Raw genomic sequence first — 24694 nt, forward strand, 5'->3', positions numbered from 1 at the left:
CAAATAACTTTAAAATGACTATAAGTAATTCATGAATTAAGAATAAGAACTTGAGGAACTTGCTTAATTTTCATTTAATTCATGACCACTCATTTGTCCTTTCTTTTTCATCTCTTCTGCTACTTGTTAAATTGTGTCACTGGATGTTTTAAAGAAAGGCAAAATTTTACTCAGACATTCAGAAAATACCCCAAAGCCTAAATCTCTATGAATAGTTCTTAGCAACACAATTTATTTAATAACATATAGAGTACCCCCGATTTTATTTATTTTCTTTTTAATTTCTTGTTTTATTTCCCTTTAACTCTTTTTTTCTTGTTCCACAGAAGATTGAAAATATAAAATAGTTTAAAATTTAAATACAAAGATGAGATACGTATTATAAAAGTTTTTGAATTTGTTCCTCGTCAGCCACAAATCCAATTTTAAATTTTCTATCTCCCAATATAAGTAGGAAAATATAATCAATTATACAATTTTTAAAATGACTATAAGGTAAAAACAACCTACTTGCTCAGGGTAAGAACAACTTTTCCTAATAATATATTTTCCTAGGGTTCCCATAAACGCAACTTTGCATGATACATAGTATTAATAGCTTTCAAAGGTAACTTTTATAATGAACTTCGATATGGGTAGCTAGTACTACACAAAACACAATTCCACAGAAGCTGTTGTTCTGGGAACCATTAAAATACAGGCCTAGTATCATCTGTGTAATTAGGTTTTACATATCTATAGGAATAGATGCAAATTTATAGGACTACATTGCTAGCACAAACTTAAATTATTAAATCATTAAATTACTCCCCAGTTTTTTATGTAATACTAATCTTTTGTGAAGCCTGAGAAGCTTGATGAGTAGAATTAACTGCAGCCCCAAAGCCAAGTATCTCTCCTCCAAAATTGTTTTCTTTTGCCTCAAAACCCAGAAGAACGAGTGATGATAGTTCCAGAGTTCTCTTCCTCATACTGAACCTTGTGTACTTCTCAGATTATTGAAATCTATTGATTTAAATAATAAAATTCTGTTTCCTCTATACTTTAGTTTATTTATTAAATTGAAAATAATTTTGAAAACTCATCATGTGAATAGTGTCATGTGAAAGAAGAACTGTTTTATGATTCAAGTTATATGATTTGAGTAAAACAGTTACTTTAATGAAGAATTTTAAGCATTTATGGCCTACATACCTTGAGCTCAAATAGGTTTTAAGATAGTAATTTTTACATTTACTCTTCAGAAAAGTTGCTCATTTGAGTTCTCAGTCAAAAATGCTGATTCCTGAACTATTCCATTTAGATACAAACTGCAAACTGTTGGTGATTATCTAGTTATAATATACAAATGCTTCTTTTACTTCCCAGAATCAGATAGTAATTCAGAATCAGATACAGAAGGATCAGAAGAAGATGATGATGATGATAAAGACCAAGATGAATCAGATAGTGATACTGAAGGAGAGAAAACTTCAATGAAACTGAATAAAACAGCTTCCTCTGTCAAAAGCCCTTCCATCAGTCTCACAGCTCACTCAACACCTCGTAACCTCCACATAGCAAAAGCCCCAGGCTCTGCTCCTGCTGCCTTATGTTCTGAATCCCAGTCACCTGCTTTTCTTGGCACACCTTCTTCCACACTTACTTCAAGTCCACACTCTGGTACCTACACTTTATTTTTATTATTGTGAAGTAGAAATCAAACCATAACAAGAATTCTTATTTATACAGTGTTCTGGGGATGATCTCATTGGAATCAAGGGCTAGATTTTAGGCTAAGAAAGGTCAGTGTGTATTTTCAAAGGATATGACTCACTACCATTTTTTCCTCTGTGCTTCCAATTTAAGAACCTGATTGATGGCAGCCTTGAGTTTAAATACTTTCCTGTTTTTATGTTCATTTTATACTTCTAGAATTAAGAATTTGACTGACAGTTGGACTTTTTTTTTTTTTTTTTTTTGGTAATTTACAAAAATGAGCTCCCTTTTTTTCTTAAGATACAATTGCATGTCTGCCCAACACATAGCCAGTGTCATTTGTATTAGTGAGTAGTAGTAGTATTTTATTAACATGCCGTATCTTTTTTCCTTTTGATCTTTTATAAACTATTAGAGGTCTTCTTTAAAAGGTTTTGCATTATTACTCTCAAATTTCTATTCTCAATTGAATAACTAAAAAAATATAGGCATGTATTGTAAAATAATATATTGTCTTACACATGTCACTCTTTTCTTGAAAATTTCTAGTTTTGTTTTCACTTGACATGAACCAATATGATATCCAACTTATTTAAGATGTATCCATTTGTATTGGTGAAGCTTGATCTTTGTCATGAAAAATTTTCCATATAATTATAATCCTATTCTTTGTAGTTTAATTAAAGTGCTTTTGACTGTGGATTTATATGGCTATAGAAGTTGTATACATATTTTTATTTATTTTTAAATTTATTTATTTTAATTAGAGGCTAATTACTTTACAGTATTATTTTTAAATGTATGATCCAACTGTTGAAATTTTTCAACATCTTAAAACACATATTTTCAAAGAAAACAACTATACATAGTTTCCTGAAACCTCTATCTGCTATTTTCCTTCTACTTCTTTAGCCATTTCCTTAATAACAAGATGAGAGGAAAGCTTTACCTTTTTACTTTCATCGTCTTTTTCATTAGAGAGAAATAAATACTAGCTATTATGTCATGCAGACCAAAAAGAAAAAAAAAAAAAAACCTCTACTTTATACAGTGTGTTTTGTTGAAAATAATCTAAAAATAATGTACAAACTGCAGAAAAACACTAAATAATTCAAATCATTAAGACACATTATTCAAAGAAAAGTTTCAAAACTATCAAAAATTTTTCATGTATATAAACTAATCTTTTATGTTAACTGGTTGAATTTTCTTGAAGGCACTTCCAAAAGGAGAAGAGTAACAGATGAACGTGAACTGCATATTCCTTTGGAATATGGGTATGCAAAATAAGATTTATCTTTATGCTTTTGCCCCACATATTTATGCATGTTTTGATTTCTCATTCTCTACTGTTACTAACAGAAGTGAATATACTGCACAGTATTTATTAAACAGAAGAGCAAAGCTGATATATCTGAGGTTGATATATCAGAAAACTAAAATTAAGCCTAACTGCTGGGTTTAGGTATGGTAGAGCTGGGATGGGATCATATGCAGCTAGGTGGGAATATGATTGAAAAAGTTGCAAAAGCAAATCATTTGGCAAAGAGCAGGGACCCAGTTAAGAGTGTCAGAAATTGTTGTGAAGATAGATTTAAAGGATGGTGAAAGCCACCGTCGGAGAAGGCAATGGCACCCGACTCCAGTACTCTTGCTTGGAAACTCCCATGGATGGAGGAGCCTGGTGGGCTGCAGTCCATGGGGTCGCAAAGAGTCGAACACGACTGAGCGACTTCACTTTCACTTTTCACTTTCATGCATTGGAGAAGGAAATGGCAACCCACTCCAGTGTTCTTGCCTGGAGAATACCAGGGACGGGGGAGCCTGGTGGACTGCCGTCTATGGGGTCGCACAGAGTTGGACACGACTGAAGCAACTTAGCAGCAGCAGCAGAAAGCCACTGTGGGTAAAACTGAAAGACTTGAGCAGAGTTTGGCTAAAATGGTTGAATAGGAACTGAGAATTTTCACACTGCAAGTTCGTGATCCCCAAAGAGCAGAGAGCGAAGTTTGCTTTATTCTTCTCATTTAAAGCTTTTCAAATATAAATTCAATATACCCTGACACATTACTGAACATGCCCAAATACCCAAAGTCATGCCAGTGTGATTTCTTAAAATTTTGATATTTGTTTAATATTTGTAAATTGAGTTTGATTAACTTCAGTTAAATTACTTAGTAAAAAATCTCAATTATTTTAATGTATCTGGATTGTATACTGTTTATATTTTTCTTTGTATTTTTTGTGTTGTCTAAAGAGCATGTGTTCTTAAATTTTTTTAATTTTTATTTTTAAAAGTTCTCTTAAAACTAAATATGTTATAACCCTCATTTCTATTATGTGTAGCTGGCAGAGAGAGACAAGATTAAGAAACTTTGGAGGGCGCCTTCAAGGAGAAGTAGCATATTATGCTCCATGTGGAAAGAAACTTAGGCAGTACCCTGAAGTAATAAAGGTACATACTTTTCACCAAATAACACACATTTGGTGCCTATTAAGCTTGCTTATGGGAAAAAAAGTACACTCCTTTGTCAAAGTTCTTTAACACAAAATATTCTCTTGTGTGAGACTAATGAATGTGCTTAACCTAAATTGATCTGTTAAATCCATAGCCCTTTAATAGAGTATACAAAACCATAGTGTCCTGAAGATAGCTATACATCAAAGCTGGGTTGTAATTATTAAAACCTGAAGTGGAAAAATATGTGATTTTTTCAGTATCTCAGCAGAAATGGAATAATGGATATCTCAAGGGACAATTTCAGCTTCAGTGCAAAAATAAGAGTGGGTGACTTCTATGAAGCCAGAGATGGACCGCAGGTATCCACTTTTTAAAAAGTACAGTCTTTGAACCAAAAAGTAGTAACATAACCTAAATGAAGTAAATTTCACTACACTCTGGAGCATTGCCTTTTGTTAGTTAATTCTTATAGCTATACATATAACTTTGTAGACACTCACAAGGCCTCAATATACTGTGTTTCAGTAACAAGGAGCTTTGACTTTTTTTTTCTTCAAGTTTAAGTAAACTTTTTCCTGTTTGTTAATTCTGTCATTAATTTTGATAGTTTACACAGGTATAAAAGTATCTGCATGTTCATTAGAAATATAGGAAAACATTAGTTCCCTGAAAGGTAAACATGAAAAAAAAATTTGAATAGGAAAAAAAATTTTTATAAGTCAGTCTAAGAGAGGATAGATATGCCTTAGTTTTGGGGAGGATCTTATCCATTTTATTATGCCATACTACATGATCCATTGTCATAAGTGTGATAATTTTTTGATGGAGTTAGGGGGAATTCCATAATAGTGGATGAATTAAATTTCTCCTTTTTGTAGAAATTGAATTTCTAAATAATTACACACATTTATGAAAATATCACCACAGCTCTCTTTGAGTTTAAGGATTAAGTACATAACCTCACCAATCACCACAAAGAAGTTAACACTAAAACCTCATTTCCTATGTTTCCTTTAATGGTTTGCCTTTATTCCATACTTAGATTCAGCTACATGTACTTATTATTCCCTTTATTAACTCCATTGAAAGAAGTCCTAGTTATGGAGTGAGGAGATCTAGATTCTTGTTAATCCATGAAATAGTTTTATGATTTCAAACAACAAAATCATGCCCTCTTTTACTTCAGTTTCTTTATCGGCAGAATAGAGACAATCATAATTTTCCTTCTGCCTCATAGGATGATGATGAGGTTAAAATGAAATCATACGGATAAAAATGTTTTAAAGGGTTAAAATGCTTAGCCAACTGAAGTTGGTATTTTCCTTCTTGATTGAACTTTTCTTTTTTTCCACTATAATGCCCAGAAAGATATTCTTCTAGTGATTAATATTTTCTATTGTGAATGGGCAAGTTTTTCCATACTATCTTACCCTTTAATTTTATAGTTATAGAAGTAAAAAATTACTTCCTAATTCTTCAAGAGAGTCATTCATTTTGAGAGCTCAAAGATTAAGGGAGTTTTCCAAGATGACACAATCTCAACCAGGTAGAAACCTAACTGAACTCAAGATATCTGACAAGTGATCTTTTACATTCATTGTGTAACCTATTTTCCATTGTCATCCATGACTTTTTATGAAACAAGTTATGTCCACATCCACTTGTTTCTTTACTAGTGAATCTAAAATGCCAAAACAAATTCATCTGAGATTTAACTTGTTTATGGAAATACATTCTAGGATTTTTCTTTTTTCAACTTAAAAATCTGTGTAACTTACCAGATTCTTAGAATTTTAGTGAACTACAGCATTATTTTATATACTTCATATATAGCAGAGCAGTTTTAAGTCATAAACCTTAGAAGGCAATAATGATTTTATTTTAAAATTCCCATTTTTTAATCTTTTCATTCATGTTAATATAACCTTATCTCATTTAAATATGCCAATGATATCTTTATGTTTTTAAGTTAAATAGAATTTTATTCTAGAGAGGAAAGCTAATTGCTATCCAGTACATAAAGGACTTTAGTTTTGTATCAGTGGTAATTAGACTCAATCTATGAAGCCTCATTAGGCAGAGCAGAATGTTCTTTGACATCCATTCACTTTTTATTAAATGTAATCAGTGTTTTCCAAAGCATATTGTCTTATTGAGAGATCAGTTCCAATCAAGGAAATATGATGAATTATTAGTTCAAGACTATGTTAAGCTGCCAACATTTCAGCCGCCTGCTAAGGGAAAATATTAGCAATTTTGAGAACACTTCTCTCAATTTAAAAAATAAAAGTTGATTTTATTTCAGGATACTTTTAGAGAACAACAATTAAAGGTAAGTAATCAAAATAAGTTTACTTCATTAGAGATGCATGTAGTTAAAGAAATGTACTTATTCAGTGTATGATCAATATGTATAAGCATATGGTTAATTAGAAATGTATATAATTATATAGTAGTTTTCTGTGAAAATGAACAAAGATTGCATGTCTTTGTTAAAGTATCTTAATGTCCAATAATTTTGATTGGCCTAAATTTTGTAGAAGATATAAAATATAATTTGGGACAAAGACACTGTTTCCAAGTAGTGATGATCTGTATATGTTTATATACAAATTTTGTAAACACAAATTGTATAAATGGTCTGATGGTGTACGTAAATTAAAAAATAAAACTATGCATATTGAAAGACTGAAAGGAAATGTGTCAAAGATTTAATAATGGATGTAATGGTTGGTGGTACAGTGGATCTTATTTTTACCTATGTTCTTACATGTTTCACAATTCCTAAAATTTGCTTGTATTGCAACTATAATGTGAAAAACAATTTCCTATTTAAAAATAATTACATCTACCCATATAATCCAAAAAAGCTAAACATTCAGTTTTCAAATACATAGAAATTTTACATAATGATTTTAAATGTTACTGCTACAGTTTTCCAAGCTACATATATTTATTCTGGGTGTTTGATTACAAATGTAATGCTATATTTATAGATTCATTAATATTCTTAATCACTCTCCTAATAAAATGTTTACATTGGAAAATATATTTCTTCCATCATATTTTTTCTCTTAAACTTACCAAAACCAAAAAGCAACTGCAACAGCAGTTCTATAAGTTCTAATTTTGTTCAAGATATATCAAAAACTTGCAGCAGTGGTACTCTGTATTTTGCTGATGAAATTTAGAAATGATAATTTTTGTTAGAAGATAATATCTACAATACAGAAGCAGAGTTATTTTATGTTAATCATTTTGGCAAAGTATTTCTGAGCTTGAGACAATGATTATACATATATTTATTAACAGCAAACTTTTTTGAAAGTATTGATTCATTGTGTATAGTCCAGTAAAACGAGAGGTCTGAGAGTTCATGGGGCTTCTCTGGTGGCTTAGTGGTAAAGAATCCGCCTGCCAATGCAGGAGAGACAGGTCCAATCCCTGGGTCAGGAAGATCCCCTGGAGAAGGAAATGGCAACCCACTCCAATATTCTTGCCTGAGAATCCCATGGACAGAGGAGCCTGGCAGGATACATTTCATGGGTTGCAAAAGGGTTGGATATGACTTAGCGACTAAATAACACCACCATGAGAGTTCATATTTATTGAAATTTAGTAAATTCATCCTTAAATGACAACAATCTAATGATTACCTTTTTAAAATTAAAAAGAGAAGCTGCTAATTAAATAAGAAAGGGTTGACACAAGAAATTGGAGTTGGGGGGGGAGGCTTTAATCTATCCATTATCAGTTTTGTTTATTTCAGTCTACAAATGTGGTGAGAGATTTGTAAAACTGGCTACTTGTTAGTATCTACTGATCTTAGATACCAAACACTTCCTACCAGCTTCTATAAAAGTCATGATTTTAAGGATGATAGATTTCATGAAATGAACCATATACTCTTTATAGTCACATGATACACTAGCTTAGCTACCTTCTTAAGAAATTGTTTTAACTATTTTAGCCAGTGAAACTCCTTTGAAAAGGCAATACGGTAAATATATTTCTTATAGACTTCTCCATCATATTGTAAGGACTGGTTGAACCTAATATCAATGATTGTTTTCATTTTATTTTGTTTTTGAATGTCAGAATAAAAGAAAGTAAGGTTGAGCTAGGCAGATTTTGGTAATATAAAATAGGGTTTCTTTTATTTACCTTAATAAGATTGTTAGGTTAAAAGGTAAAAAATATTCACATTTTTGTTAGAAATATATGATGGTTTCAGAATGTTAATGGCAAAGATTATTTTTAAATATATGATAATCTACATTGCAAAGTATTTTTGTGAATTGTAGAAAACAAAACATTTAAGCATAAATATAACAATTAAGTTTATTTTTTCAACCAGGAAGTTCACCAGCAAAGGTCAATGAATGTCTACTGTATCCAGGCCAATAAAGCAAAGAAAAGAAAATATGCAAAGAAGGATCAAGTTAAAAGTGACTTAGGAAAAAAACGTTGCTTTCTCTCTTTGAGATATACTTTTTTAAGATTTTTTTTTAATGTCTGAACTTCCTTGAGAAAAGAAAAATATCACTCATACTGAAAAGAGCCTTTTTCTTATAAATTAATATTTTGGGAGATATTTAATGTTCCATGCATTTTTTTTCCCAAATAAATTTTCCCTAAATGGATTTTCCATAATGAAAGTATGAACACATCAGTACAGAAATAAACTTGAAGGCTTGGCTCTCAGGAAAAAATAATGTTCATAGAGAAACTGAAGAGTATAAAAGAAATAGAAGTTATGATCACTAGTTTAAAGAAGCTTATTGTCTGAGAAAGATAAAACACTAAGCAAAATGCTCTTCAGCTACAGTCAGGGATAAGGAATAAGCGGAGACTTCACAATAAAGTGGGAAACATAGAGCCACTGGAAAAACTGCAATGCTGTTAATTTTTTCAAATAATTCAGTTCAGTCGCTCAGCCGTGTCTGACTCTTTGCAACCCTGTGGACTGCAGCACACCAGGCCTCCCTGTCCATCACCAACTCCCAGAGTTTACACAAACTCATATGTGTATTGAGTGGGTGATGCCATACAACCATCTCATCCTCTGTCATCCCCTTCTCTTCCCGCCTTCAATCTTTCCCAGCATCAGGGTCTTTTTATATGAGTCAGTTCTTAGCATCAGGTGGCTAAAGTATTGGAGTTTCAGCTTCAACATCAGTCCTTCCAATGCATATTCGGGACTGATTTCCTTTAAAATGTACTGGTTGGATCTCCTTGCAGTCTAAGGGACTCTCAAGAGTCTCCTCCAACACCATACTTCAAAAGCATCAATTCTTTGGTGCTCAGCTTTCTTTATACTCCAGCTCTCACATGCATACATGACTACTGGAAAAACCATAGCCTTGACTAGACTGACATTTGTTGGCAAAGTAATGTCTCTGCTTTTTAATATGCTGTCTAGATTGGTCATAACGTTCCTTCCAAGGAGTAAGCGTCTTTTAATTTCATGGCTGCAATCACCATCTACAGTGATTTTGGAGCCCAAAAGAATAAAGTCTGCCACTGTTTCCATTGTTCCCCCATCTATTTGCCATGAAGTGATGGGGACCAGATGCCATGATGTTAGTTTTCTGAATGTTAAGTTTTAAGCTAACTTTTTCACTCTCCTGTTTCACTTTTATCAAAGGCTCTTAAGTTCTTCTTCACTTTCTGCCATACGTGTGGAGTCATCTGCATGTCTGAGGTTATTGATATTTCTCCCAGCAATCTTGATTTCAGCTTGTGCTTCATCCACCCTAGCGTTTCTCATGATGTACTCTGCATATAAGTTAAATGAGCAGGGTGACAATATATATCCTTGATGTACACCTTTCCCAATGTGCAACCAGTCTGTTGTTCCATGTCCATTTCTAACTGTTCCTTCCTGACCTGCATACAGTTTCTCAAGAGCAGGTCAGGTGGTCTGGTATTCCCATCTCTTGAAGAATTTTCCACAGTTTCTTGTGATCCACACAGTCAAAGGCTTTGGCTTAGTCAATGAAGCAGAAATAGATGTTTTTCTGGAACTCTCTTGCTTTTTCAGTGATCAAATGGACGTTGGCAATTTGATCTCTGGTTCCTCTGCCTTTTCAAATCCAGCTTGAACATCAGGAAGTTCACAGTTCACATACTGTTGAGCCTGGCTTGGAGAATTTTGAGCATTACTTTGCTAGCATGTGAGATCAGTGCAATTGTGTGGTAGTTTGAGCATTCTTCGGCATTGCCTTTCTTAGGGATTGGAATGAAAATTGACCCTTTCCAGTCCTGTGGCCACAGCTGAGTTTTCCAAATTTGCTAGCATATTGAGTGTAGCACTTTCACAGCATCATCTTTTAGGATTTGAAGTATCTCAGCTGGAATTCCATCACCTCCACTAGCTTTCTTCTTTAGTGATGCTTCTTAAGGCCCACTTGACTTCACATTCCAGGATGTCTGGCTCTAGGTGAGTGATCATACCATCATGATTATCTGGGTCGTAAAGATCTTTTTTGCATAGTTCTTCTGTGTATTCTTGCAACCTCTTCTTAATATCTTCTGCTTCTGTTAGATCCATACCATTTTTGTCCTTTATTGTGCCCATCTTTGCATGAAATGTCCCCTTGGTATCTCTAACTTTCTTGAAGAGATCTCTAGTCTTTTCCATTCTATTGTTTTCATCTATTTCTTTGTACTGATCACTGATAAAGGCTTTCTTATCTCTCCTTGCTATTCTTTGGAACTCTACATTCAAATTGGTATATCTTTCCTTTTCTCCTTTGCCTTAGCTTCTCCTCTTTTCTCAGCTATTTGTAAGGCCTCCTCAGACATCCATTTTGCCTTTTTGCATTTCTTTTTCTTGGGGATGGTTTTGATCCCTGCCTCCTGTACAGTGTCACAGACCTCTGTCCATAGTTCTTCAGGCACTCTATCAGATCTAATCCCTTGAATCTATTTGTCACTTCCCCTGGATAATCATAAGGGATTTGATTAAAGCATACCTGAATGGTCTAGTGGTTTTCCCTACTTTCTTCAATTTAAGTCTGAATTTGGTAATAAGGAGTTCATGGTCTGAGCCACAGTCAGCTCCCTGTCTTGTTTTTGCTGACTGTATAGAGCTTCTCCATCTTTGGCTGCAAAGAATGTAATCAGTCTGAATTCGGTATTGACCATCTGGTGACGTCCATGTGTAGAGTGTTCTCTTGTGTTGTTGGAAGAGGGTGTTTGCTATGACCAGTGCGTTTTCTTGGCAAAACTATATTAGCCTTTGCCCTGCTTCATTCTGTACTCCAGGGCCAAATTTGCCTGTTATTCCAGGTATTTCTTGACTACCTACTTTGTCATTCCAGTCTCCTATAATGAAAAGGACACCTTTTTGGGGTGTTAATTCTAGAAGGTCTTACTGATCTTCATAGAACCTTTCACCTTCAGCTTCTTTAGCATTACTGATCGGGGCATAGACTTGGATTACCATAATATTGAATGATTTGCCTTGGAAACAAACAGAGATCCTGTCTGTCATTTTTGAGATTGCATCCAAGTACTGCATTTTGGACTCTTGTTGACTATGAGGGCTACTCCATTTCTTCTAAGGGATAGCTTCTAAGTAGGTAGATATCCACAGTAGTAGATACAATGTTCATCTGAGTTAAATTCACCCATTCCAGTCCATTTTAGCTCACTGATTCCTAAAATGTCGATTTTCACTCGCCATCTTGTTTGACCACTTCCAATTTACCTTGATTCATAGACCTGACACTCCAGGTTCTTGTGCAATAGTGCTCTTTACAGCATCAGACTTTACTTCCATCACCAGTCACATCCACAACTGGGTGTTGTTTTTGCTTTGGCTCCATCTCTTCATTCTTTCTGAAGTTAGTTCTCCACTGATCTCCAGTAGCATATTGGGCACCTACTGACCTGGGGAGTTGATCTTTCAGTGTCCTATTTTTTTGCCTTTTCATGCTGTTCATGAGGTTCTCAAGGCAAGAATACTGAAGTGGTTTGCCATTCCCTTCTCCAATGGACCACGTTTTATCAGAACTCTCCACCATGACCTGTCTGTCTTGGGTGTCCCTACTTGGAATGGCTGATAGTTTCATTGAGTTAGACAAGGCTGTGGTCCATGTGATCAGATTGGTTAGTTTTCTGTGACTGTTGTTTTCAGTCTGTCTCCCATCTGATGGAGAAGGATAAGAGGCTTATGGAAGCTTCCTGATGGGAGAGACTGACTGACAGGGAAACTGGTTCTTGTTCTGATGGGCAGGGCCATGCTCAGTAAATCTTTAATCCAGTTTTCTGTTGATGAGCAGGGCTTGTTCCCCCTGTTATTTATCTTGGGCCAGACCATGGCAGAGGTAATGAAGATAATGGTGACCTCCTTCAAAAGGTCCCATGCATCCACTGCTCACTCAGTTCCCCCAACCCTGCAGCAGGCCACCTCCGACCCACTTATTTTTCAAGTAAGAACAAAAGCCTGCTAGTCAACAACCAGGATTCTAATTCAATTCTGCTGTTAACTGTCACACCTAGTGTCACATAGCTGTGGGCACATATGGACACTGAGAACATGAGAGATCAGTACCAAAAAACTAAAAGTCTGGAAATTTATGTCACTAACCTACCAGGTAGGATTTTTGATGGCTAGGCAAGGGCCCATACTAGAAAGCCAACTGTATGAATCCAAGTGTAGAAAGGAGATATTTGACAGTCCTAAGTCTTTGAGGGTAACATGCTATGAGTAATGGAAAGCATCATCAGCATTGTGGAAACAATTGTATCAAACCGTGTCTTTCTCAACTGCTTTTAATTGGTGACACTCATCTCCACACATAGATAACTGTTCTTACTCTTTAACTTCTTCCAAGTGCTATTCAGTATATGATATTAATAAACTTTGTTATTAAGATTAAGAATCCCTATGCTGTAAAGTTTATGGTATATAAAGCTCTGATATCATAAAGTAGCTACCAATAGACATAATGCTAAACTGTGAACTAGTTGTAAGGAAATCCAACAAAATTCTTATTTTTCTCATGAAAATAACTTTTATGTTATTCTTAAACTAAGAAAAAAAAGTAATAAGTTAATTTTCTTTTGTTGAGTAAGTTTTGGCTACTGAGGGAATTAAACTGTAAGCTTCAGATTCCTAACAATCCATTTCTTATTTTCTAAAATCCAGGAATCAAAAGACATTATATCCATCCAATATATGCAACTCCCTTAGAAAGCATTTACTTTAGAAATGTCAAGGGCAAAAATGTAAATGACAATGTCACTATATTGTCTGGTAAGCTTGGGCGCCAGCATTTTCCATTTCTTTTTTGACACTAAGCTGAATAAAACATAAGTGTAAAATTGTACCTGGATAAAACAGAAAAACAGATCAAACCCTTTATCTCTTGGCTAAAAGTTGATTTTGTTATTAATAAGATTCCTTAAAAACTGAATGCAAATTCCTTTACAGCCTCTTTTATTAGTCTTTCTCTTCTACTTCAAGTGTCACAAATGTTACTTTTATATTTTTCAATTTATGTGATGCTTAGTGCCTTGGTGCCTAAAAGCATACCAGAAAAATGAAAACCTGAACTAATCAAAAGCTTCCCATTGTGGTGAACATAAAAATGGTTTCATTGCTTCCTTCTTAGTGGTTTATGGTATGAAAATGGAGCTAGTACAGCTCTTGTTTCTGTTGACTTCATTGAAATCTTAGCAAAAATAAATCCTTATTTTCCTCAGAATTAATTTGTGAAATTATTTTTACCTGGAAATTACAGAAAAGGGTTGGTATAGATATTATTGTATACATGGATTATATTCATTAATTTTTTTTCTGACACAGTTCTGCTTTGCCATAATCTTGGCTGTACTTTCATGGCTGAATATTGGGTTCAGTCATTTATCAAGTTTAAGAACATCTTTGTAACATCAACTAAAAAAGTACATGTGGTGGTTAAGAGCACACATATGACAGTGAGAGAATTGGGTTCAAATCACAGTTCGGTTCTTTGTTGCCTCCATACCTTAAGAAATTATTCAGGTGGGCTTGAATTCTCTCAGTTGTAAAGTAAATACAATAAAATCCACTGTATTAGATAATACTATTGTGAAGATTAAGGAACATAATATAATCGAAATGCCTGGAACTAAGCACGGTGCTTGGAATGTGGGATGTAACCGTCACCCATTACGGTAGCAGGATGGTATTTATATTTTTTAGTACCTCTCGAGTGAGATATTCTTAGACTCCTTGCTCCAAGTTTAGGTATCATGGCATAAAATATAACTCAAGAACTTTTAATTACTTTTGGTTGCAGAATTGCCCACAATGGTTCAAGCTAAATTCCTAATTTGAGATTCTTTTTAAGAAAAAAGGCACATTTAAAACATTTTCTCAAATTTTACACTAAATGAGTTATTTCTTTAAAAAGAAATAAGTGAATTATTTTAGGATTATTTTAAAAGGGTGCCTTTCTAATATCTTAACATATTGATTTGGACTGTAAATAAGGCAAAATAGTGTTGTTTTTTAAGAGAAAAGCAGCTCATCACAAACAATAATATATTTGTTTTGATTGACATACAAAGGATAATGAAAACCAGACTCTGATGGTATCTACACACTGCACAGGATTATTCCTATAATACATTAGCATTATGCTGGTAAATGTGTTTCCATCAGCAGGCTTACAGTGGGAAATCTCAAATGTACCATTATCACACTTTGAAACAATAGTTCCTTGATTTCAAATAATAGTCACTGTTCAGATATTAAATTGTCCTTTAATTGCTGTAATTTTCTGAACAGTTTATCTATTTAAATCAATATCTAGATAAGGTCTACACATTGGGATTTTTTGGTACATCCTATTTCTTTCTTTCTTTCTTTTTTTTACTTCTTGAAATTTATTTGTTGAAGAAATTGTTGAAGTTTGTAGAATTTCCTAGACTGGATTTGCTGTGTAGTTAAACATATACTTCTCACCCTGTTTTTCCTGTGAAGTTATAATAATTAAGTCTAGTATATATTTTATTTCCCTTTGTGAGAGGGCAAGACTAATTTATAGGTGATGAATTGAATCTCCATCAGGAGACTTATGTCTATCTAGCTGTCTCTCTTTTTGGTTGTTGGCAACCATTCAAGTTCAATACTTTGATGTATTCATCAAGTATTGAAAAATTCTGATAATTAACTCTTAGATTCCTTCTTGGATGTATTAACTGTATTGTTTCTATAAAGAGAGCTTTCATCTGTTATTTGGATAGCTTAATATTTGGTTTAACTGATAGTCCATGAGAGAAATCCATAGAGGTATCATCACACAACTTAATATTTTTAAATATCTGCCAACTTTATGGTCATTATAGTTCAGAAATGGTGATTTTAAATATCTATTTATATGTTTATACATATATATATAGAAATCCCTGTATTTAAAGTTGAATTTATTACGAATATAAAAAATGTTACAAGTCCATGAATAATTCTAAACATAAATTTATTTATTATTATTTTTTTAAATTTTATTTTATTTTTAAACTTTACATAATTGTATTAGTTTTTCCAAGTAAAATCCCTAAAGGTTGTAATAGCTCTATAAATTTCAAAATATCTGCAAATTTTCCTAGAATTATTTCTGACATGTTAACCACTTGTGTTTATTTTGCTTATAATACATTATTTCTATAAAATGTTAATTAAAAGGGAATGCAGTGGTGTCTTTTGAAAGAAGAGGATGTCATTCCCCGTATCAGGGCAATGGAAGGTCGTAGAGGAAGACCACCAAATCCAGATAGACAGCGAGCAAGAGAGGAATCCAGGATAAGACGTCGGAAAGGTCGGCCTCCAAATGTTGGCAGCACTGAATTTCTAGATAACACAGATGCCAAATTGCTAAGAAAACTGCAAGCTCAGGGTAAGAAACATAATGTATTTGACATTGTAATAATCACATTAAAAAGTATAAATATTTCTTATATTTTTGACTTATGGATGATTGACACTGCTCTCAGTTTCTGAAAAGGAGATATTTGTGTTAGAATAAAACTGAAAAAATAAGAAGTCCCACTGGTAACCGGAGTTCTTTGATTAGGTACGCTCCTTTGAAGAGCCGTACTCATAAACACAATATACCCTGTGTGTTTAGAATTACAAAGGTGGATGATAAGCTTTTAAGTGCTGTGTGCCTAGTCGCCCAGTCATGTCCGACTCTTTGCGACCCCATGGACTGTAGGCTCCTCCAGGTGATCTTCCTGACCCAGGGATCGCACTCAGATCTCCTGCATTGCTGGCGGATTCTTTATCAGCTGAGCTACCAGGGAAGCCCAAGCTTTTAAGGCTTGCACTGAAAAGGAATCTACCAGCACTTGGCACATGCCTTAAAGTTGTGCCAACCTTCTGGAAATTCTCATTTTAACAGCCCCAATTCCTTGAGGTGGTACAAGGGAATAACTCCAAGATATGTGGATCTGTGGAGTAAATTTTCAGTCAGAGAACTCCAATTACTGGTATGTAACCCCAGTCTTTGGGTTCTTCTGTAGTATGCATATATTACATACCTTTTCAAAATGCCCAAGTAGTAGTTTTAATTCAAAAATATTTATTTTAAGACCACCAGAAAGTATCACTATTAAGCACAAAGTACTCATAATAACCTCAGATGTACTTATGAGTCAAAATTGTACATAAATTATTAACATTAAGTTCCCAGGCTATGTCTGACACAGAAAAAGCTGACTAAAAGAAAATAGTCCTGTTATGAGTTTAAGTTACTAGTTACAACTGGGAAGCCTCTTCTTGTGAAGATTATCTGAATGTGCATCAGCATACATGTTGGTGTCTTATATTCACAAGCATGTATATACACATACCTCAATGTAAAATAAAGGTTCGGTAATAAGAACTGACTTGAAAGACATGCAGGATTTTATTTCTTATGGGTTTTCTCTGGGGGGAAAGCATGACGTTTGTTGTTTATTGTAAACAGCACAATAATATTGACTTCTTTGTAGCTCTTTTGTTTTTATTACAAAATAAATGTCTGTGACAAAAACTCATAAAACAGAATGGCTTCTGTAAAAAATATTAATGCGTGGAATCATTATTAACAATTATTTCACTAGTCTATCCGGTAATATGTACATACACTCCTACATACACATGTCTTCAAATACTCATATATGTACATATGCATATAAAATATGTTGTTTTACATATATTGGGCTTCTCTGGTGGTGTGGCAGTAAAGAATCCACCTGTACTGCAGGAGATGCAGGTTCAATCCCAGGGAAGATCCCCTGGAGAAGGAAATGGCAACCCACTCCAGTATTATTGCCTCAGAAATCACGTGGACAGAGGAGCCTGGTGGGCTACAGTCCATGGGTCACCAAGAGTCAGACATGATTTACTGACTAAACAACAACAATTACGTATATATCCTTTTTGATGTCTAAGATAAATGGCTTATAGTATGTATACTATTCATCTTGTCTTTTTTCCAGTTAATTTATCTTGAACATCTTTCTGTATCAGCACTTAAAAATCAACCATATTCTTTTAATGGCGGAATAGTAAGTGATACCATGTATGATTCTACCATACTTCATTTAAGTAGTCTTCTTCTGATGACTGTTGTAGCTCTTTCCTGATCTTTGCTATCACAAACAGTGCTGCAGTAAGTACATATTACACGAATCTTCACATCCTTCTAAAGGTGTGCCTATGTATAGTGTAAAATTCTAGAGATAGAATCTCTGAATCAAAACATATGTTCATTTTCACTTTGGGTAAATAGACAAATATTATCTCCAAAAAGTTTGCACTAATTCATACTTCCGCCAATGGCATGTAAGTTAACTGCCTGAAATTTAACTTAACGTTGTATAAGTTTTTATCTGCCATAGTATGTTCATTAAATATTTTTCATGTTACTCTGCTTGGTTCCTTTTAAGACTTATCTCCCCTGAAAAATTGCTAGTGAAGGTTAAAAGGAAAGTTAATATGTTAACTGATGGAGCCATACATGATGAGTTTTTAAAATTAGTGTTGTCAGTAAACCACTGTCTTTTCTGAAGAATGTGTAACACTGGGGAATATGCATTGTTTTTTGTGTGTAAAACAAGAAAGCTTGAAATTAACTGATATCCAAAGTATTGGCTCTTCATGCATGTTTTGCATATCTTATACAAGTAGCATTAATACTTAGTATCCAAAATGGCAACTTTATAAAACTGACTAAATTTTTTCAAATTGGAAGTTAATTATTCAGCTTTTACTCAGATGTTTTTTTCTCCCTCAAGATTTCAAATTGGTTTGTATTCTATTATAGTTTTTCCCTTGTTGTATTATGTTGCATTTTGCAAATTCTTTTACATTTGACCTTATTGTGTACGTATGTTCTTTCTTGCATGCATATAAATGTTAAATATTTAGCAGTAAATAATTATTAATATATACAAGTAAATGTGGTATAATATGCATGCTTTTTCCTTGGGAAGAAAGGAAAATAGCAAAGAATCTCTATCCCTCTTTTATTTCTAAAAGGTTTCTACTCAGCAATTTGAGGGGGTTACCTGAAGGGATTCCGTAAGATTCTGTTTCATACAAGGATTCAACTAGGCTAAACAACTGGACTTAATTTGAAGAAAGATTCAAAACAGTAAAAAAAAAAAAAAAGCAAACTTTTTGTACTTTTAAGCATTGTGAAATGAGAGGTCTTCTAATATCTCAGAGAATACATATGGGAATCTGATAAAATCTGAATATAAAAAAAAAACTTTCAACCTGTCTAAATAAACCTGCTTCTTAATTGGTCAATACCATTCATATCTCAAATTTTCTAAGATACCTAGTAACATCTGTCCATTTCATACATTGTGGAATCCAAGATGCCTTAGTCTATACAAAGTCCTGTTATTTCAGATGTTCCACTAAGAAAGCAAAATGCTGCCAATTTTTAGACACATTGTGATTTTAGACATGTTTAAAAATGCATCTTAGAATCAAAGAAATGTGGTATATGTAGAATAGCCCTAATTCAAAGTGAAAATAAACTTTATTTCAAAATAAATTTTTATTTGAAATTTACAAATTCTTCATCCATGAAAGATATTTTTCAAATTAATATTTCAAGTGTTCATTACAATAGATAATATATTCAACAACCATAAACCAAATAAATAAGAAGATATTGGAAACTGTTTATTCCACAGAGCCTGAGTGAATTTTCTAGGTCTGTAACTCATTCTCCTTCCCCCATAGTATCCCTAGTTAACTTCTTTTTTCTTTTTTTTTTGTATTCTTTTTTTCATATTTTCTCTAACTGTTCGTAATATAAAAGTTAAGCTGCATAAATTTTAAATGATTAATCCAAATTGTATCTTCCTTGCTAAAATGAAAAAAATATCAGTTGAGCTTCCTAATGTTTTTAAAAATTACTGTGAACTTGTGTGGAGTTTGAAATTGACTGATACATTCATATACAAAAATACACCTATATATGTGATAAAATTTTCCTTATTATTTCCTTATTGATTATTTCCTTATTGATAAAATCAAATAAGCCAAACTGCTATTAGAGAGCATCAGTTTAGCTGGGAACAAAGCATCATACTTATGCCACATTTTCTAGAAAATACTTTTTTTAACCCCTTGGCTTCCCTGGAGGCTTAGATGGTAAAGAGTCCACCTGCAGTACAGGAGACCCAAGTTCGATCCCTGGATTGGGAAGATCCCCTGGAGAAGGAAATGGCAACTCACTCCATATTCTTGCCTGGAAAATCCCATGGATGGAGAAGTCTGGCAGGCTACAGTCCATGGGCATAGAGTAGGACACAACTGAGCGACTAACAGGCTTTGCAACACACCTATATATTTTATGGCAGATTTTGGTCTTTATAGCAGAGTTTAGTGAAAACTTTTAATCTTAAATGTTAAAAAAATGTTTATCTGGATCTATCCTAGTTGAAAGCAGTGTCCTTAATATGTATTATTATCGGAGTTTGCTAATTCTGTAGCCCAGTTTATACATATCGATTTCCAAGAGTATTTCATGAACAGGAGACTCCTTTTTTATGTGGCTCAGAAATTCTTGATGATGCTCAAAACTACTTAATATTAAAACTTATTCAAAGGTTGGAGGTATATGCTAGCATCAGCTTCTATCCTTCAAGTCTCCTGGATAATATCAAACCCTCATTATCTTGCCTCCTTTTTTAAGTGTTAATGATAGATAATCAGCCATAGTAAGCAACTTCATCTTAGCTGTTACAAGGACATAGAGTTATGTTTCTTTCAAAAATCTCAAGATACTCAAATTTCTTTAAAAGTTTTAGAAGTGGTAACATACTTCTAAACTTTAGAAGTAGTAACATGGACTATGAAGTCAGAAAGTCCAGGGTATGTATCTTAACTCTGCTCTGTAACTTCTGTGACCCTTAGTTTTATTTTATAAGCTGGGTATAATGTTGACTGTCTCATAGGGTTGTTATGAAGATTAAACAAAATCATGTAAATTTAATACAATAGTTCAATAAATGATAGAAGTTATTAGTAGCACTCAAGTAATTCAGATGTTACCTGATCAATTTCATTATTGGTAAATATAATATATAAGTTTCTTAAAGTTAATCATCTGCTACAAGGTTGAAAACAATGTTTAATGTAAAGTGGTATTTTCTAAAATGATTTTATGAAAGATATTATGATGCACCACTTTTATAATTAGAAATATTCTGATCAAGTTTGCCAGCAGAATAAAGCATGACATTACATATTACCTCTTGCAACAATAATGCTGGGAAAGAACCATGGACAAAACCTCGGTGGCATACAACACTAAGCGTTAATTGTTTGTGCAGATGGAATCAACTGGTGTTGCGTTAGGCAGTTAGGCATCTCTGCTGATCCTGAGTGGACTTTTTAAAATTTGTGGAATGAACTAGCTCCCAATCTCCAGCAGCCTAGTCTGAATATGTCCTCACAATAAAGGGCAAGGCATAGGAGTAACGGTATAAAGAGTTCAAGTACACTTTCAGACTTATGCTTGCATCACATTGCTAACATTTTATTGGCCCAAGCAGATCACATGGCTGAACTCTAAATCAAGGGCCAAGAAAATATGTTCCTCACACGTCTTGATGAGTGGAACCACAAAGCCACATTGCAAATGGCACAGATAGAGGAAGAGATGAAGAATTGGGCCATTAATTATGTAACTCTATCCCAGTTTCATACATTTGTCCTTAAAAAGTATGAGAACTAGGTTGTCCTGAGAAATCAACATTCTCTTTTTTTTTTAGGAGAGAGGGTCTTTTTCCTTCACAAGTGAAAGTATCAATAGATTCAGAAGCTTTGCTATTTATATAGCTAATTGAAATGCTTAGTTTGGGAGACTTTAGTCTATATTGGATTCTTTTTCTATGTACTATTTTTAAGACTGAAGCTAAATCACTTTTTTACACATTAGCAGCTACTTTCCTACTCAGTGATGATTACACAAAATGTGAAAAAAATGTTTCTGTATTAGCCTCTGTAATGAGAATTAAGAGAAGCATCATTCTTATTCTATAGGCTAATATTTGATGAAAAATTGGCACTTTCTAGTGAATATGACATTTTCTGCCATTTTCCTACTGAGTATCTAATGTTACGTTTGGCAGTTTTCTTAAAAATCATGTCCTTCATGATGATACCAGTTTCACAGTTATTGTTTTTAGGAGAGCAGTTATGTTGTTATTAATTTGTTGTTATTAAGCTGTTAATAACATTGCTTAAAATTTTGTGTTTTTCAGAAATAGCCAGGCAAGCAGCACAAATAAAGCTTTTGAGAAAACTGCAAAAGCAGGAACAGGCTCGGGTTGCCAAAGAAGCTAAAAAACAACAAGGTTTGTGATTTAAATGGTAGCATCTGTATGTCTTCTTTGGAGAAATGTCTATTTAGTTCTTTGGCCCATTTTTTGATTGGGTCATTTATTTTTCTGGAGTTGAGCTGTAGGAGTTGCTTGTATATTCTCGAGATTAGTTGTTTGTCAGTTGCTTCATTTGCTATTATCTTCTCCCATTCTGAAGGCTGTCTTTTCACCTTGCTAATAGTTTCCTTTGATGTGCAGAAGCTTTTAAGGTTAATTAGGTCCCATTTGTTTATTTTTGCTTTATTTCCAATATTCTGGGAGGTGGGTCATAGAGGATCCTGCTGTGATGTATGTCAGAGAGTGTTTTGCCTATGTTCTCCTCTAGGAGTTTTATAGTTTCTGGTCTTACGTTGAGATCTTTAATCCATTTTGAGTTTATTTTTGTGTATGGTGTTAGAAAGTGTTCTAGTTTCATTCTTTTACAAGTGGTTGACCAGATTTCCCAGCACCACTTGTTAAAGAGATTGTCTTTAATCCATTGTATATTCTTGCCTCCTTTGTCAAAGAATTTAGAAAGATGGTAACAATAACCCTGTGTACGAGACAGCAAAAGAGACACTGATGTATAGAACAGTCTTATGGACTCTGTGAGAGAGGGAGAGGGTGGGAAGATTTGGGAGAATGGCATTGAAACATGTAAAATATCATGTATGAAACGAGTTGCCAGTCCAGGTTCGATGCACGATGCTGGATGCTTGGGGCTGGTGCACTGGGACGACCCAGAGGGATGGAATGGGGAGGGAGGAGGGAGGAGGGTTCGGGATGGGGAACACATGTATACCTGTGGCGGATTCATTTTGATATTTGGCAAAACTAATACAATTATGTAAAGTTTAAAAATAAAATAAAATTAAAAATAAATAAATTAATTAATTAAAAAAAATGGTAGCATCAACTTGAAGAGTGAGTATTGCGTAACTCACAAGAGGCATCTCTTCTTTGTTCCTTTTCTGATGATATCTGTGCTTTGATTTTTCATCATAGCAATAATTGCTGCTGAGGAGAAGCGAAAGCAAAAAGAACAGATAAAGATTATGAAACAACAGGTATGTTTATTGATTGGAACTGATTTTTAAAACACAGGCATTGTCTTGCAGTCTATATGTATATTTCTGTATGTGTATTGGACTTTACAGGTGGCTCACTGGTAAAGAGTTCACCTGCCAATGCAGGAGACACAAGTTTGATCCCTGAGTTGGGAAGATCCCCTGGAGAAGGAAACGGCATTATTTCCATTATTCTTGCTTGGAAAATCCCATGGACAGAGGAGCCTGGTGGGCCACAGTCTATGGGGTCACAAATAAGTCAGACATAATTTAATGACTAAACAACAACAAATATGTACATTATTTTCATTTTGATTTCTGAAATAACTGTATTTCACAGTAATATTATATACCTGTATTAGAAATTTCTCTTTCATGAATTAAAATTCACTTCATTTTAAAACTAAGTCTTCTACTTCCATGTTTTTAAGAATTGATGCATGTGTATACATGTGTTCCCAGTATCGTGCATCGAACCTGGACTGGCAACTCGTTTCATACATGATATTTTACATGTTTCAGTGCCATCCTCCTATACCTGTGGTGGATTCATTTTGATATTTGGCAAAACTAATACAATTATGTAAAGTTTAAAAATAAAAAAAAATAAATAAATCACAATGCTTCGGAAAAAAAAAAAAAAGAATTGATGCAGTTCAGTTCAGTCACTCAGTCATGTCCGATTCTTTGCGACCCCATGAATCACAGCAGGCCAAGCCTCCCTGTCCATCACCAACTCCCGGAGTTTACTCAAACTCATGTCCATCGAGTCAGTGATGCCATCCAGCCATCTCATCCTCTGTTGTCCCCTTCTCCTCCTGCCCCCAATCCCTCCCAGCATCAGGGTCTTTTCCAATGAGTCAGCTCTTCACATGAGGTGGCCAAAGTACTGGAGTTTCAGCTTCAGCATTAGTGGTTGGTGCATAGACTTGGATTACTGTGATGTTAAATGGTTTGCCTTAGAAACAAACAGATCATTCTGTCAGTTTTTAGATTGCACCCAAGTACTGCATTTCGGACTTTTTTGTTGGTATGAGGACTACTACATTTCTTCTAAGGGATTCTTGCTCCAGTAGTAGATATAATGGTCATCACAATTAAATTTGCCCATTCCAGTCCATTTTAGTTCGTTGATTTCTAAAATGTCGATGTTCACTCTTGCCATCTCCTGTTTGACCACTTCCAATTTACCTTGATTCATGGATCTAGTATTCCAGGTTCCTATGCAGTATTGTTCTTTACTATTTTATAGCTTATCCTATTTCCTGATGGCTAGAGATCCTTCATATCTTTTTTTTTTTTCTGTTTCTTTTTTTTTTTTTTTTAAACTTTACATAATTGTATTAGATTTGCCAAATCAGGATGGGGAACACATGTATACCTGTGGCGGATTCATTTTGATCCTTCATATCTTATCAGCACTTTAAATTCAGCTATGTGATCCTAAACTCTTAAGGTAGCTACAACCTAAATATACATAGTTTTTAACTTCTCATCAAAGAAGCATCATAGTTCCAATGTCCCAGAAACGTTAATACCAATGAGTTTTCATCAAAATACTTACCTGAGCGTAGTTTCAGAAAGCCATCTAACTTATTCCTCA

General features: G+C 34.0%; 1 protein-coding gene across 6 annotated transcripts in view; it reads left to right on the top strand.

Annotated features, from left to right (window-relative positions):
* BAZ2B (bromodomain adjacent to zinc finger domain 2B) overlaps nucleotides 1–24694 on the top strand; it is a 420528-nt gene that overhangs the window by 308705 nt on the left and 87129 nt on the right. For all 6 annotated transcript variants that reach the window (XM_055572451.1, XM_055572453.1, XM_055572452.1 and 3 more), the window contains 7 exons: nucleotides 1369–1662; nucleotides 2915–2975; nucleotides 4045–4153; nucleotides 4417–4518; nucleotides 15840–16050; nucleotides 21926–22018; nucleotides 23030–23091. In XM_055572451.1, coding sequence (XP_055428426.1) covers nucleotides 1369–1662; nucleotides 2915–2975; nucleotides 4045–4153; nucleotides 4417–4518; nucleotides 15840–16050; nucleotides 21926–22018; nucleotides 23030–23091 — 932 coding nt within the window. The remainder of the gene's footprint in view (nucleotides 1–1368; nucleotides 1663–2914; nucleotides 2976–4044; nucleotides 4154–4416; nucleotides 4519–15839; nucleotides 16051–21925; nucleotides 22019–23029; nucleotides 23092–24694) is intronic.

The sequence above is a fragment of the Bubalus kerabau genome, chromosome 3 (assembly GCF_029407905.1).
Source record: "Bubalus kerabau isolate K-KA32 ecotype Philippines breed swamp buffalo chromosome 3, PCC_UOA_SB_1v2, whole genome shotgun sequence".
In the NCBI taxonomy this organism is placed as follows: Eukaryota; Metazoa; Chordata; class Mammalia; order Artiodactyla; family Bovidae; genus Bubalus; species Bubalus kerabau.